The sequence below is a fragment of the Lepisosteus platostomus genome, chromosome 8 (genome assembly GCF_059453375.1).
Source record: "Lepisosteus platostomus isolate fLepPlt1 chromosome 8, fLepPlt1.hap1, whole genome shotgun sequence".
NCBI classification, from domain to species: Eukaryota; Metazoa; Chordata; class Actinopteri; order Semionotiformes; family Lepisosteidae; genus Lepisosteus; species Lepisosteus platostomus.
The window spans coordinates 45,077,624-45,094,323 of NC_142618.1; the positions used below are offsets into that span (position 1 = coordinate 45,077,624).

Consider the following 16,700-nt stretch of genomic DNA (forward strand, 5'->3'; position numbering starts at 1 on the left):
GTGGAGGGTCAGGGGAATAAAAGGGGGTAACCGGACCAGAAGCTCCATAATCCCAGATTCAGAAGGTCAGGACACTTTGATGAAGCCTGTGCCGTCGAGTCGCTCCTAAACACGCAGATAGGCGGGCTTCCAGGCGTCCATCTTCCAAAGCTGAGCCCAGATTGGCAGGAACGTTTGGCTTTTATAGCACGGGGGGCAGGAACCGGAGGCAGGTGCGGGAGATGAGTACAAAACTAGGAAGGGCTGGAGCGTCCTTAAGAGGAGGGGTTTACAAGCTTGACAATTGGGACCAGTAGGAGGAGCTCATCCTGCGGTCTGTGTGGGTCCTAATGCCTCAGTATAGTGACGGGGACACTGTACTGTAAGAAAGGTGCCGTCTTTCAGAAGAGACATAAACCCGAGGTGTTAACTCTCTATTGTTATTAAAAATCCCTGGGTGTTTCTCTGAAAGATTAGGGGTATTACCCCAGCATCCTGGCCACATTTCCCCCCTGGCCTTTACCAATAATGGCCTCCAAATAAGCATATACATGGATGTTAGTTTAATTTTCTTTAATTCTCACACAAGCAGCCAGCTAGCCTACGTTTTTACGTTGTGATTCCAATACTTTGTTGTAAATTACATTGCATTTTGATACAAACAACTCTAAGTATGCACTTGTAAGCCATGTTGAATTGAAGGGTAACTACAGATGCTGGAAAAGCTTTTCTACGGTGAAACAAAGGCTTATTTTAGTGCACTTGCTGTACTAAACAAGAATGAGCCTAAGAAAATTACATTGGTGGTATCCTGTTGGAACTTCCACAGTTTTTTTCTTTTTTAAAGTTTCACGTAGTGTAGTTTGCAATACATTTGATAAATTAACAATTTACGTGAAGATCCTTATAAGTTATACCCTAAAAGGAAATACTTAAGTAACCTTAACCTCTTAACCTTATTGTGAAAATAAAATCTAAGATACGGCAAAGAAAACAATAACAGTGTTTAAATGGTTACAAATACATAACAATGATCTTCCAACAATAAATGTACTTGAAAATGTAATGGACATCTGTCAGTTTAATAATATGCAATTCTGTTGAATCAAGTCTAAATCACATGTTTTGTGTAAAACTCACTTGCAAACAGCAATAGTATGTCTTATTCAACATATTATTAATTTCTGAATTAAACAATGACAAGTCTTCGAAAAATTGATTATTGGTGTCATAGATTTTGATATTTCACGTTTTTCTTCGTAAAGTTTACACATTGTGTAGTTTGCAAATCTACTTCCTTGTTTAATTGTTAGATTAATCGCTAAAATATCATATTAAGTTTGTTGGGAACAGCCACTACGCGCTTGCATTGATTTAGCATCCATGGATTTCCAATCAGACTTGCAACTTTGTCCAATTTTTAACCTGATCCATCAAACCGTTGACCTGTGAGCGCGCTGGGAGTAACACTCTGGCTTTTCGTCCTTGCAGAAATGGAAAGTGCCTGTGAGGACAAGAAGGATGGCGAAGGCATTGCCGCTGCAGCAGCCCTGGCCACCGAGAGCTCGGACAAGAAGGAGGATGTTTCCGCGCACATACAAACGCAGGATGAACAAAGAGGTAAACAATGGGCCGCCGAGAGCGAGTCCCATTCTTTAAGCCTCACACATGAGGAAACTGAAGTTTGTAAGGCACAGCATATTTCTTGGAAGAAAGCGGAGCAACTGCTTTTCTGGTTTGTTTGCATCTGGACGTTCGCAGCATGTGATGCAGATATAAAAAGATTTAGCTATAATTATATATATATAGGAAAAATAGGAGATTTTTGTGTCCAGTGTTGATGTGTAAGAACTTTCTGGATTCCCCCAGCAGTCAGAAGTTCCCCTAACAGATCGTAAAGCTTTTGATCAAGTCCCTCTGTTCTGGACAGCTGTGGTTTTCATCAGTGTGTTTTTTTTTTATAAAGGTCAGTTAGTAGTACAGCAGGTGCTCTTCAGAGGAAGTACTGAATCAGACACATAAGTCCTAGTTAACTTCTCCCTGAAACCTCAGTTTGACTATTCGCCTCCGTGGACAGAGGTATCTGTATTTTAAAGTTCCAGGGGTTGGTAGACCGGAAATGTTTTGGTATCCCCTCGACTGCCCCAGTGAAAATCCACTAAGATATCATTATGGTTCACTTTAGGGGAAGCACATAAAAGTTAGAGGATAAATTATCTTAATACTAACATTTTCTGATGCATCTATTAATAGTATGCAAAAATATCTTAAAGTATTCGATTTTCAGATCTTAACAGAGGTTAAGCAGACAAGCCCTACAAGGCCGATGTGTATACTGGGCAGTAAAGTATCAGGAGATTGTATAGTATAACTAGATTGCACATGAAATATCAAATGCATTTTGTTTTTGTATATTTAAGATCGGTTTGTTTGCAGTAATGAAAGCGCTGGATCTTGGCAGGTAAAAATGGCGATCCAATTTGTGGGGGCGAGGAGAAGGCAGGAGGTGGGGAAAATTCAGACGGGATCGACCTGTCCTCCATAAATGCCATGATGTCAACTGTGATGAGTGTGGGCAAGATGAATGGCGCCAGCGACACCTCCCCTGTCAAGACTTCCAACAAGTCTCCTGGGCCCAGCCGGATTGGAAGAAGAAACCAGGTACATACAGAAGACATGCTCATGTGGCACTTATACTCCTGGATCCTGATTTGTGTTAATAATGAAAATGATTGTCCACTCGCCTCGGTATCATTCTTGGTATGCATCTACAGTGCATTTTAGGGCTTCTGAGCGTCCCAATCATGTGTGTTCAGGTAATGTCTTACAGTAGATTAACGCTGAGCTCAGTAGTTATGAGCCTGCTGTGATCAGAACTTCTCATGGTGTCTGACTAGTCAAGTGCCAGGGGGATTGATTGAGTCCAGCTGAGGCCATAATTTCCACTGATTGTCATGAAAACGTGACCCTTGTGGTTTGGACGACACTTAGATTTTCATCTATTACAGATTGCCACTGTAAATCCAGGGCTATCCGTTACTCAAAATTACGTCTTAAAATCATCAAAATAGAAATGCATAGACTCGAGGCGTTCCTGTTTTGGAAAGTTCTTTTAGTTAGCAGGCCGGTGGAAAGTAAACAACTATAGAATTGATGTGTTTAAAAATTATTCCTCATTATCTCCTTGAAATGGTTTCTTTCTGTCATCACAAGTTGTTCGGTGTTTTTAAAACTTTATTAATTGTCCAGGGAAGCTTGTGTTATCAGCCTACGAAGAACACCCTGAGTTAGGACTGCTGTGATGGGAAAGAGTACAGAAAGTGGATAACGTTTAGACTACATTTTATTAATTGGACGGTTGTATTTGTGAAATGAAGATTAAATGTTATTAATATAGTTCAGGTGGGTAGCGTTGTCTCAGAATCTTTAATGACCAAGTAATCCAGGTACTGGTCAGTACCTGGATGGGAGACCTCCTGGGAAAAACTAAGGTTGCTGCTGGAAGAGGTGTTAGTGGGGCCAGCAGGGGGTGCTCACTCTGCGGTCCATGTGGGTCCTAATGCCCTTGTATAGTGACGGGGACACTGTACTGTAAACAGGCGCCATCCTTCGGATGAGACGTAAAACCGAGGTCCTGACTCTCTGTGGTCATTTCTCGAAATGAGTAGAGGTGTAACCCTGGCGTCCTGGCCAAATTTCCCATTGGCTTGTACCAATCATGGCCTCCTACTTATCCCCATCTATGAACTGGCTTCATTACTCTGCTCTCCTCCCCACCGATAGCTGATGGGTGGTGAGCATTCTGGCGCACTATGGCTGCCGTCACAGCATCCAGGTGGGGCTGCACATTGGTGGTGGTGGATGGGAGTTCACCTGTAAAGCGCTTTGGAGGGTCCAGAAAAGTGTTATATAAGTGTAAGCAATTATAATTATTAATTAATAATTTGTTCCAACTTTAGTGAAAGCTATGACTTGTATTGCTACAGAAGTTTGATCCACAAGAATGTTAATTAACAGTGTTAGAGAGCAGTAGATCGATATGATGTATCAAAATGAAGAAAAAAGCACAGCTTTATTGCAAAAAGCAGTAGTCATTCAAGCCCCCCCCCCCCTGTGTGCGTCTGACCTGGATGGAGGTATGTGCTGTGCCCAGTTGTGGTATGGGAGTTAAGTGAAGTTAATCATCAGCCCTTGTGTCAATATTAGCAGGATGAGATTGAGCTCTGTGGTGTGCTCTGATCTGCTCTTCAAGGTGAAACAGTAACCAGACTCGATTAGGGTCATTCAACGAATTAAAAAAAGGCAGGTGGCCAACAAATGCCGGCTTGATGAATTAATCCCGGCAGATTCAGGCAGAGAACTGCCCGTTTTACCCCAAATAGCTAATAGACTGGAAAACGATTGGATTGAGGCAAATAAGGCTGCTTTATACCCACGGCCTTTTATCGTTGTCCTTTTCACAAAGCTTAGAGTGAACTGTTTTTTTTCCGCTCTCAGACTGTGGGCTCAGTGGGGATTCTCATGGCAACATTATTTATATCAGTATCTCTCTATATAATTTAAAATAGTGGAATAACAAACCTGGATACCTTACAAGATACAGATGCATCAGTGCTCTCGCCCCTCACACAAAGATCGTTTCAAGCACACATTCAGTAGAATCAGGAATTCGCAGAAGTATCAAAGACACAGAATACTTCCAGATTTCAGCTAGTGACAGCGACAGCTAGCTTCTTTTCTTTTTTTTATTCACACTGTCGCCACAGAGCAGAACATAGGGAATTTCTGGTGGTGTGTTCCCTATTCCACGCCCTAGGAAATGGATCAGATATCTTAGGTTTGTTGTGTTTTACAGAGTGGAAGGAAGGTTTGGATGGATGTTCGAAAAAGGCAAAACTACATTTGATGCTGTAGATTCCACAAGGCCATAGAGAGGACAGAGATAAATGACACTTGACCGTATCAAAACTGAGAAGTAGGTTCCATGAAGGGTTAAACAGATACAACAAAGATGAGTACCATATGTGAATGTAATCAATTAAGCCAGATCTGCTATGTTAATGTAAAATATATAAAACAGTGAAGCATGTACCAGAGGGGACAAATGAAAGCTCAGAGGAAGAGCTTTTAAAAGCGAGAACAGGAAGCTCTTTTTTACTCAAAGGGTTGTAGGAGTGTAGAACAAGCAACTCAGCTGTGGGAGATGATGCACTGGCCTTTTGGACGAAACTGAATGAGATACTTAGATCTGTTAACCAAACTAGCTAGATGTGCCGAATGTGCTCGCCTTGTTTGTAGACTTTCTTCTGTTCTTAACTTTTTAGGAGAAAACTTACTGTGTTTAAAATAATAGAAATATATACAAGTAATGTATATAAATATAATAATTTCTTTATATATTTACTAAAGAAAGGTGTTATGCTGCGTGCTACTGATGTATGTTTTGGAACGTTTAGCTGAGATATTGCCAGAAAAGCTGTTTTTTATAGTAAAGCCTTCGGATAATTTCCAGAAAGTCTTATTACTTTTCATGATTGCGCAGTGTCTTACTCTGTTTTATGTGCAATTTTCAATATGCGATTCTGCTTTTTGTGTTACAGGAAACCAAAGAAGATAAGTCTTCGTTCACATGTCCATTGTGTGACAAGAACTGTCTAACACAGCATCAGCTCACTATGCACATTCGACAGGTACAGAGCCTGAACATTGTTCATACAGTATCTAAGTATCATACCCAGTCTCTGAGAACTCTTTTAGAGTTTTGTAAGTCCTTAGCATTCCACAGCTTAACTACAATGGAGGGATAAACTATATGGAAGGAAATATTTCAGACAGAGTCCCAGCACCTTCAGTTGAAGTGTTATCATTAAAATGTCACCATGGCACATTCAGCTTTCTAACAAGGATTTGGCACATTTTTGTATTTTACAATCAATAAAGACAAAGTTCCAGAACACAGTAAAGCAGAGTTAATAAGTGATGTTTGAAGTTAAAGTGTTTGGTAGCCTGTTATTGACAGTGTCGAAAACCTTTTTTCATCCATGTCAGGACAAAATAGCTTGTCTGGGATTTTTGTATTGTATGCTTATCCATCTCTAAAAGCACATAGAGGAAAACAGTAACCTGGAATTCACAGAGATGACACCAAAATGGAAGCATGATGCAGAAAAGATATCCTTTGTGATCTATGTAAAGGCGGCAGAATCTTTTGTTCCTTTAGTTGTGCATTTGTGACTTTTCCCCCGTTTCATTGGTGACTCATTGCCTAGTCTGAAAAAATATCAACACGACAGTAAACGTTTACATGTTTTTGCCATCAGTTGATGTGGCAACGAAACCCTTGCTGTGCGACCTCCACATTGCCTGTGAGGTGCTCTGTTTTATAAGCAGAACCAAAGAAAGTCAGCAATAGGCTAAACCCCAGTAAACTCTCACTTGACCTGCACTACCTTGTCAAAGTGCATCCCTCACATCTTGTCCAGACCTGGAGTTGTCCACTGTGGTTTTTTGCCATCCAGCATGATTGTTTTTTGCACATCATGTGCTGCAGATAAGTGCATTTGTACAATATACAAAATCCTACTTATAATTACTGTATGGTAAATAGTTATTCTCAAGGATTACTGTTCATTGTCACAGATCAAAATGTGTGTTTTGCTGTTTGAATATTAAGACGAGGACATGGTATTAATACACTTACATGTATTACGTACATGTATCTACAAATTTAATATCTCAGCACTAATCTGGTGAGGAAAACAGCAGTGCTCTATTAGCATATACACATAAAGCATTTTTTTCATTTGATGTATTTTGCATGTATTTTTTTTTCTATTTTTCTCACTTTAATATAAAGCGCTGCAAGAGTTTTTTGATGGGAGAAACATCCGTCATGAATCAGGCAAAAAAAATAATGCTTCGCATTCCCAGTTCTCTGGACAGTGTTTTTATCAAAATGTGCTCTCGGTGCCCCTTTTTAAAATTTATTTAATTAATTTTAAGCATTTTGTTTTTGCTCTTAAACATTTATACTTCTGTGAACACCTTCACATTCTGAGAACCTATAATAATCTCATGCGTTTATCCACATTTAGACAACAAATTATCTCATGCTTTTATCTACAGTGATCCATTTATACAGCTGGGCATTTTAGCACAGTGTGAAATACCTTGTTCGAGGGTATATGAACCCTGTGACCTTCCAGGTCTGTGTCCAGAGCCCTAACTGCTACTCCCCACTGCTGCCACTTAAAACTGTTAAAGTCCTGAATGGACAGCTAATGAAGCAATCACCAGAGCAGCTGGTTCTGATCCAGGAGTTGCGCTAAAGGTTTGTTTTCCTGCCCCCCACAGCACAACTCTGACAGCGGTGCCACGGACCACTCGTGCAGCATCTGCGGAAAGTCCCTGAGCTCGGCCAGCTCCCTGGACCGGCACATGCTGGTGCACTCTGGAGAGAGACCCTACAAGTGCTCCGTCTGCGGACAGACCTTCACCACCAACGGCAACATGCACAGGTCAGCAGAACATCCCGACAGTCGCTCTGAGCAGAAGGCATTGAGATCGGGGCAGGGGATCGGTGGAACGGCTCTAGAATTCAGAGGGAAAAAAACAAGCCAGAGTTTGGGGAGGAGAAAATTATGCTTTGCTGATTGCTCACAATTATCAACCGCCTGTGACTGTCCACCATTCGTTTGGACGGCTCTTGCTCATGCATTTGACGAGCCTGATTTTCAAAAGTCATGTTAAAGCATGACGTGGTGTGTCAGTTTGACCTGAGACATTTCATTTTCCCCGATTTCCTCCTGGCTCTCTTTTATTAGGCTAACTGAATATTGTGTGTCTCAAAATTAGCTATGTTGTCCTGCTCCAATTTTCCATTCGTGCTTTTGTGAGTGTCTTGCTTGTGATTTGTAGCCAATCCTTATGCTTAGAGGTGCCTCAGATTTGTCTCCTGTACTGGTGGCACGTGACACAGGATTATCCTTCGGTTAACATATTCCCACAAATGTCTCTCATCTCCAGATTTTCAGAACCTAATTTTAGCATGTTGTCATATTTATGGAGAAAATGGATGCTTATATGTTACATCTGATAGAATTTAATCAATAAATTACTGACCTTTGGTTTTAGGTCTTATATGTAGGTTCTAGTTCTTATATATAACGCTTAGTGTATTACACTTTCATTTGTCAAGGAACAGCATTTAAAGAAGACATTTCTGTTAGTAAAATGACCAGAGAAAAAGAGCAATCCAAATGTACTACCCTGTGGGTTGCATTACCTCAGGTCTCCCTCTGTTAGATCCATCTCTGAAACAGTGTGCTTCCACAAACTCTTTACACTCCATTTAGGTAATGTGGAGTTTCTCAGCCATACAGCACTGTCTGAGAATAACAGCTATAATTTTTACTCCCTTATTTACCAGGATGCAGTTCACAACTGTATAGCATCTGAACAAAGTGTTGCAAAGCTGCCTAACAGGAGTGGGGGAGGATTGCAGAGCAGTGTAAGCCACCAAAGGGATTTTTAGTGAAAAAATTGCTGAGTTATGCAGTACTTCATTGCAGGCAGTACAACCTTCATTTCACAAATGCCTCTGTCATTTAGAGACCCTATCATTTATGCAGTTATTTCAGTCCATAGCTAAATGTATTTTCTACTACATCCCTTAGGGGTGTAGAGATGTCAAGAAAATAAACCAAAGTGAAGCTTTCATTTGAAAATTCTAAGTTAAAATGCCTTAAGTATTGAGCTTTAACCGATTTAATTCAGTTAAAACTATTTTCCTCATACCCCTATTGCAAATGCTGCTGTGTGTCCGACTTTTGAGTTGTACCTGTAAAAACGAACACTTCTTGAGCAGGAAATTGAAGTTGAAGACTTGAGAAGTGCATTAGATCTATTATCATTTCCACAAATTCATAATTAAGGATTGTGGCCTTCTTTGTTTTTTTAGCAGTGATTCAAATACTCATACAATTCTCTTATGCCAAGTCATGATTAACCTCAACGACGCTTTAGATTAGCTTTTTTATAGTAATGTAACACTTGTTGCTTGGTTAGCTTCTCACGAAGAGGTCACTCAGGGATCTGGAGCTTGTCACCTGTTGACCTGTTTGACAAAGGCACAGGGAGGAGCTTGAACATTTGTGTTTGTGTAAAAAGAAAATCAAACTCCCCAAAATACGTGATGGAAAAGTAGCATTTTATTTTAGTAGACATAGCAGCAAAAGGTTTGAGCTGTAGGTTTTCAAGTGATTGTTTTTTTAAGTTGTGAAAATGTAAGAAAGTGATTTGGTAAGTGAAGATAAAAAGGATCCACTCCACATGTCTTAAAAATTTTTAATTTTTAAATGAAAATCTAAAAATGTGTTTTTAGATATTGATTTAATGTAAAAAAAATGTTTAGCCTTTCAAAATGATTGCTGAAATTACAGTGATTTTAAACATTGGCTTGTCAGCAGTGAGGATGTTGTGAATCACAGAAGCACCATGTTTTTGTTTCATAAATGGCAATCGCATATAAAAGTGAGATTTTAACTTTTAAACTGTGCTGAACTGTTTTGAGGGTATTTTGCTCAAGTGGCAAAAGGTTAAGACTTGAGATATGTCTTGATGATAAGATGGCAACTGTACAGTTGTTTGTGGAAGAAAATGAACTCCTGTCTTTGCCTGATATGCTCCCTCACTGTTAGAGATTCTTGGCACAGAAGACAATGGAGAAAAGAGAAGCTGCTGTACATTTGCTGTTGCTTCTTATTCGCTTGTATTGAGAGGAGTGTGTTTCAAAGATAACACATTCAGAGAAGTTTGGGGAATTGGACGTAATGGATATAGCACTTGTTAGAGAGACTAAAGGAAACTGGAAGATGGGTTTGAACTCTCCCAGTAATGGTATCTTCACCCAGCAGGCTTTGCTGATCCCATAGATAAACACCAGTTTCCTGTTCAGCTAGAACTTTACCTACAACTTAATGGAACACAAGAAGCAAGAAGGCAGGGCTAAACAAACGAAGAGTACCAGTCTCTTTTTACAGTGGGAGCTTTCGGTATTTTTGCCATTATGTACCTCTTATGAAAGGTTTGAGACTTGCTTTTCACTTTTTTTTGTGTGTGTGTGAGGAAGCATTTCCTTGCAGTTCAGACATGTTGGCGTTCCTGTTATTGTGGGGAGACAGGGGGGAGGTGATGTCAAGCAACAGTTCTGACAAAGCTAAAAAAGGCAGACTAACAGAAGTGATTTCATAAACAGAAGGCAGAGAATCATGAGTGGGGTTTACATGAATTCATTTTCATGGTTGTAGTGGAAAACTCTTTAATATGGAAATCAATAATTTCACAGATGGGGGAAAAAATATTTAAAAAGTAATAAAGAGCAGTGTAGTATTTTTTAGTAGAAATGTAAAAAAAGTTCTTCTGTTGATTGTTGTGACAAGTCCATATTGTGAGGCTAAACATTTTACACCTTAAACCTACATCTAAATAAGACATTGATGTAAAAGGCATGGAAGACTAAACTTCAAAAGCAGCCAAATACAGTTACCTCTACTTCTGACACTTTGTATTTTCATAGGTGTAAACTCAAGAGTAAGTACTGTATTTTTTCAAAGAATAATAATTTTGTAATATTAATATATATGTGCAAAGTTATTTGTCTGTTAATAAGCAGGCACATATGAGCAGCAGTGTCAGAAGAAGGTGTCTTTTGGACACCGTGTTTGCTGAAATTCTAAATCACGTCTAAGGTGTGTTTGTGGGAAAACACTAACAATTTGATTCTATTTTTTAATTGTATTTATGTAAGTTCTGGATAGATTTTTTTAGCACATATGAAAAATAAGAATGACAAGATTAAGGAAGCCAAAATGTATTCAAAACAAAACAGTTTAGATTTGATAGTGTAAAGTTAAGGGGACCTGCCTTATGATGTGCAGTAGGCCGCCTGCCATGTTGAGCAGCTTCTTTTAGAGCAGCAGGTGTTAACATGTTGTTTCCCAAAGGCGTGATACCTTGAGCTTCACTTGACATGAAGGACTCTTTCTTCAGCATCCAGTGATTTACAGAAACCAACAGTTTCATCCAGAGGAAAGAGCACCACCTCCTGGTCGACCAGCCACATTTCCAAGAACAGCTTAGTGTATTCTAGAGGCCAGCTTTTACAGCGTGGACCAGGCCTAGCCTTGTTTTACTTTAAAAGCCTGCTTTTATAAAAGCTCTGTTTTGTTAGGAATTAAGTGTAACCGATTGAGGGACGTGGCCAGTGAGCACAAGGTCGTACCGTGGAGTTTTTTTTTAAGTCTGCTTTTTTGCTTTGCACTTTAAATGAAAACGTCAGAATGCAGTCTGGAATAATTCTGCAAGTGAACCCAGTGTGAACAAGGAGTCATTGTGTGTTTTATTTCCTCCTGTAAATGTACCTTTACCCCTGAAGCTTGTTGTTAAACAGAGAATTTCATTTAGGCAAGATTGTAACAGCTGTAAGAGCCTGCCCCAAGGATATCTATATTTGGATGGTAGTCTTAAAAAGAGCACATTGTACTGAGCCTAAGATGCTTTTCACAGTCCTACTGACTTTCTACTACATAAAAATGATTCTTTGACATTAGTTCCTCAAATCCAATTGTCTCCTTAATATTCAGTCATTAGAGCATGTTAATGAGCTCAAATGAATGGCAACTTGGAAGGTTCAGTTTTCAGTAGCTAAAGAAGGATCCATAATTTGCATTTATTTATTTTTTTCTTAAAATATGTGAAATACCAGAACTGCTACTTATATGTATATCTCAGGTGATGAAACTCATAAAAGGCTCTTCACTTTGTTTGATTTTTAATGTAAACTTTGGAATATGCACATTCATTTTCACTCTCTCATCTTTTACTCATTTTATAAACCACTTCCATAAAAATGTCCAGAAAAAAACTATACATTTTAAATAATGAAATGTAATTTTAGGGTTTGCTGTTTGCCAAGCTTATGTATATACATGTATTATGTATACTTAATGTTCAAGTGGGTTTCCTCCAGACAGTTCAAAGACATACAGGCTCTGGTGTGAGTGTGTGTGACTCTGTGTCTGTGTGTGCCCTCTGTGTGCCCTGTGTCCTGTCCAGAATGTACCCTGTCTTGCGTCTGTGGCGATATAGGCTCTGGCTCCCCTGTGACCATGTACTGGATAGAGCAGTTAGAAGATGGTGGATATTTCTGATGAATATATGTGGAAATGTATGACCTTTTAAAAACAAAAATAAAAATTGTGTCTTTCAAGGCCAAATTTATCAGAACTCCCACAACTCCGAATTTCTCGAGGAAATCCTTTAATTTAGAGAAAAAAAAAAGATTCCTGGAGGAGCCCGTTAGGGTAGTGGCAGGGATCCATCCCAGCAGATCTCTGCTGGACGTCTGTGTTATTTCAGCACTTCTGTTATTTGTTCCTTTGTAAACCTCATTATTACAGCCTCTTGAAAAGTTTGTTAAAGCTGTTAAGCACAAAAAGTAAAAAAAAAAAACGACTTTGAACAATCTCTACATAAATATGAAACTTATTTCTTCTAAAGAGGAAATGAAGATTAAAAACTTGTGGCCATCAGTCCTGTCTCTCTCATGTGTCAAGGTAGTAGCCGGGCCGGAGACTTCTGAGTTAGTTAGCAGAGTTGCTGTCAGTGTGCTACGGGGGGGTAGCCAGGGCTTGCTTGCTAATAATAACGTAGCTGGGAAGTGAAAACCAAGATGATGAAAGATTAGGCTAGCTGCCATTGCTTTACACAGAAGCACACGTACACACGTACATTCACAGAAACATAATCACAGGGCCTCACAGATTAACTTTTCTGCTGTTTTCCCATTAGCACGCACACCTTGTAAAACCGGGATGGCAGGTTTTTAGGTGAGAAACGTGTCCCAGCGAGTCAGCATGGTTTGTTCCAGCCCTGCTTGGTTTTAATCTGTCATCCATCTGCATTTGACCTTTAACCCAAGACGCTAAGTAACCAAATCCAAAACACAGTCCCTCCCACTCACCTTGTCTGGTTAAAGGTATACGATCCTTCTTTTCATAACCTAATTTGGGTTGCTTGATACTGTCTCTGTGTTAGCTTGCTCCTGAAAAGAAAACATTTGTTAGAAGATTTGATTTGTGCAGAGTGGAGTGTGCAGAATGTCATTTATTCAAAAGCACATTTTAGTAAGTAAATGTAAGAACTCATTAGACCTGGAACACATTCTGTATTCTCCTCTTTTATGTTTTTAGTGTTCTAGCTGAATTACCCACAAGTTACATTCCTTTTCTTAAATCCTTAATGCAAATAACTTGAAAGAAGTGCGTTCTTATTCCATCTTGATTTTGTTAAATAAAAATCTCAATCAATTCAAAAAAGATTCTAGTGTTGTTTGAAATTTCCCAGATTTTGCCTTTACTTTTTTATTGTTTGGTTTTTGCATTTACTTTTGTTATTGTTCAATTCTTTTTGGTGACACAAAAGGACAGTCTAATAGAAATAATTTTAAAAATATATTTTAAACCTCTCCCTTATACACATTTTATTTGTTTTTGTTGTTGTTTAGACATTATTTTGCATAGTGGTTCCTTTTTACTTTGTCAGAAAGAGGTCGATACCTGTACTAACTTTCTAAAAGAAAGCTGTAATGCTTTAAGACAACTAAAAGCTCCACTCAAAGCTCTGGTGTGGAAATTGCCTTCCAAGACTTCATTATGGTTCACAAGGGATTAGAACTGTGATGACTTAATGAGCCTGAGAGTCGTTGTGTTCATCTCAGATGCTGCCCCACCCACATGTTCTGACTCTATTAAGCATAACTTTCTCTTTGCCTTCTGTTACCTCTTTAAGACAAGTTTTTTTTTTCTTGGCAGGAGTAATGTAAAAGCCTACTCAAACTAAATTAATTTTCATATGCAAAGACGTCGGTTTGAATTGTGCTGTCTTGTCACATAAAAAATAAACATCAGCCTAAGGCCGTCTGTAAAGGACAACTGGCCTGCTATATTGCAGCTAAACCTTTCAGCATTTTAAGACATAGGACAAAAGGAATGACAGCTGTTGTCTATTATCCACACCTTTGTTAAAACCAGGAGACTGGATATGCATAAATGTTATTTGGGCATGTGTCAGTTTGCTTACTTTATAGGACATCTAACATTACAAATTTGCCCTCTTACAATGCAGTAGAGAGCTGTCAGGAGTGCAGGGTATAATTTGCTGAGCTAGCCTAGGATTGTGGGTAAGTACGTTCTCTGGGCTAACTTGAGGTTGACTGTATATGAAGAAGTCAGTATTCCTGACAGTGCACTTGTTTTATGTGAAAAGCTTGTATTCTTTTTTATCTCTGGTACAGAAGATTGGAAGTCAGGGATGAATTGCATTGAGCTATTCACATTTTCCACAAATACCCAAAAAATACTGTAGCAGCATGTTGCAGCTCGCTTTATAAGAACTACAGTTGTTCCCTTAAAGGGGCTGATTATGGAAATACTTTACAGCGAAACCATACTAAAGCATTTTTGTTTATAAATATAAGATTAGACTCAATGGAGCAAGCATATTTTCAAAATGCATAATAGAACTGAAAAGTGTTTTTCTTTATATTATACACTACTTATGAACAATACATACTTGTTTTCTCTGTGTTAAAATATGATCTAAACCCTGAAGAGTACTTGTGTGGTTATTCTTCTGAAACCTGGTTATGTTTGAAAGTCACCAATGTGTGCTTTTTTCATGGTGGAATTTACTGAGAATAAAATATGGGCTTTTTAAAATTACAAGACACAAAAGCTTCCCTTTGAGTTTTTATGAATGGATATAGTAATATAGAGTCCATATTTATAGACTAAAAGAAGATAAATAGCTCCTAACCCTGAGAAGGCTTTTTCCATTCAGAGAGCTTTTCACCCTAACAGTTGTAAATATTCTATGTATAACTAATGACATTAAAAGCTTACAAATGTAAGAAGGTGGTTGGTAAGCCAAAGGCTGTACATTTGCTCTTCAGCTTTTGTTTAATCTTCTCCCAGTTTTACCATTTTTACATTGATACAGTTCATCAGCAAAAGAGAAGATTGTCCAGATCAGGGGCAAAAATGTCTGTGGCAGCAGTTGATCTTTGTCTCTAAGTAGAATGAATGGCCAAGGCTGAAACTCATGCTCTGAGTTTTACAATGAATGATTTCACTTTGGATGCTGTAAGGCATTTTTGTAACCTTTTGAAGAGGTGATTGCAATAGATTATAACACATTTATTGTATTATTATAAAGCAGTATTAATGTACAATGGCATGTCTAGTCAGTGTGAAAAAACAGAAGAAATACGTGTATTTATAGCATTGGCAAACTGTCACTTTTTTAAACAGCAGGGAACACTTCCTCAGTTATTTGCCGAAAAGTCAAATGTTAAACACTCAAAAATACCGTAGAAATAATTAGTCATTATCAGTTTTATTAGTCAACTTCAGAATTTTCATATCATCAATCAATAAGCATAGGACAAGCCATAAAAGTATGTTCTAAAACAGCCACACAAAAATCTTGTACAAACCAGGTTCAACAGTTTAGGAGATCTGAAGTTCAGATTTCTACTGCCAGCAATTTGTTACTGAATTAAGGAACACTGACTCAGAATTAATTGTTGAGGGCATATGGATGAGAAGATCTTGCAGATTTTGGGGTGCTAGGTGGGCTAGGTATTTTAAGATTTTATTGTGCTGGAAAATACAGCATTGCAGCAGTCAGTTCTACATTAAAAAATGTGATAAAAAGTTTGGGGGCTTAATGTTGGTGAGCTAAAATAGCCTCATAGCTCTCAGGCCTTGGGTTTGATTCTCACCTGGTGGTGTGTTCTAGAGTCTGCTTGTGACTCTTGTGTGTCCATGTGAGGTTTCTCCTGGTGGTGCAGTTTCCTCTCACCTTCCAAAAACACGCAGGCCTGTCTTGTGTCTCTGAATTGTCCATACCGTATGTTTCATTTCTCATCTTCTTTTCAGACATATGAAGATTCATGATAAGGACCCAAGCAGTGTGGTGCCCTCCAGTCCACCCTCCCCTACAAAGAGAAGGAGACTGTCAACAAAGAGGAAACTCAGCCAAGAGGGCGATACAGAGAAGCCAGAGGATCCACCCAGCAAAAGGGTAGGCTTCTCGGCCTACAGAGGAGTGGCACAGAGCCACGGCCTTTTCAGCCGAGGAAGAAAGAAGGGAGTTCTTCCTTTATTCCTTCATTGGAATCCTGGAATCACCCTTGAATTTTGACTGACAGCTATCATGTGACCAACTATGCTCTAACATGGTGATCTTCAAAGCCTTTTTGCTCGTGATCAAAACCTTCTGAAAGACACTGCAAAACTTTAAATGTGAATGACCTGCAAGAAAAAATTGAAATAAGAAAAATAAAATGTATTTTTATGTTATTAAATATAGTGTTGAAATCTAAGGTGGAGTTTTAGGTGATTCAGAAAAGGTGGAGCAGATTCTATACCGGAGCGATAACTGTGAAAGTCCTTTTTTTCGGTTTAGGCCAGCTGATAATAATACCTCCTAACGGTTTTAGAGGTTCAATAACAAACAACCATCCCAAAAGGGTTCCAAGTTCTTCAGATGATATATATTAAGGTTTTCAAAACTCTTCGGTTTTCCAATTTTTTTCAGATGTCAAAGAATACCCCTTCTCAAAAGCTTTTTGAGAATTTGAACCCGATTGTGTTCTTTTT

The 16,700-nt window shown here is 38.8% G+C and overlaps 1 protein-coding gene and 1 long non-coding RNA gene across 6 annotated transcripts in view; one reads left to right on the forward strand and one right to left on the reverse strand.

Moving 5' to 3' along the window:
• The window catches only part of LOC148657406 (ras-responsive element-binding protein 1-like), a 73,764-nt gene that overhangs the window by 39,512 nt on the left and 17,552 nt on the right, over positions 1-16,700 (forward strand). For all 5 annotated transcript variants that reach the window (XM_088643647.1, XM_088643648.1, XM_088643646.1 and 2 more), the window contains 5 exons: positions 1,471-1,599; positions 2,441-2,640; positions 5,580-5,669; positions 7,333-7,496; positions 15,978-16,122. In XM_088643647.1, the coding sequence (XP_088499773.1) occupies positions 1,473-1,599; positions 2,441-2,640; positions 5,580-5,669; positions 7,333-7,496; positions 15,978-16,122 (726 nt within the window). In that variant the 5' untranslated portion in view covers positions 1,471-1,472. The remainder of the gene's footprint in view (positions 1-1,470; positions 1,600-2,440; positions 2,641-5,579; positions 5,670-7,332; positions 7,497-15,977; positions 16,123-16,700) is intronic.
• LOC148657407 (uncharacterized) lies at positions 12,243-15,981 on the reverse strand. The gene is made up of 3 exons (XR_015940961.1): positions 15,821-15,981; positions 13,001-13,081; positions 12,243-12,690 (listed from the first exon to the last, which is right to left on the reverse strand). It is a non-coding gene; the product is annotated as an uncharacterized LOC148657407 (long non-coding RNA).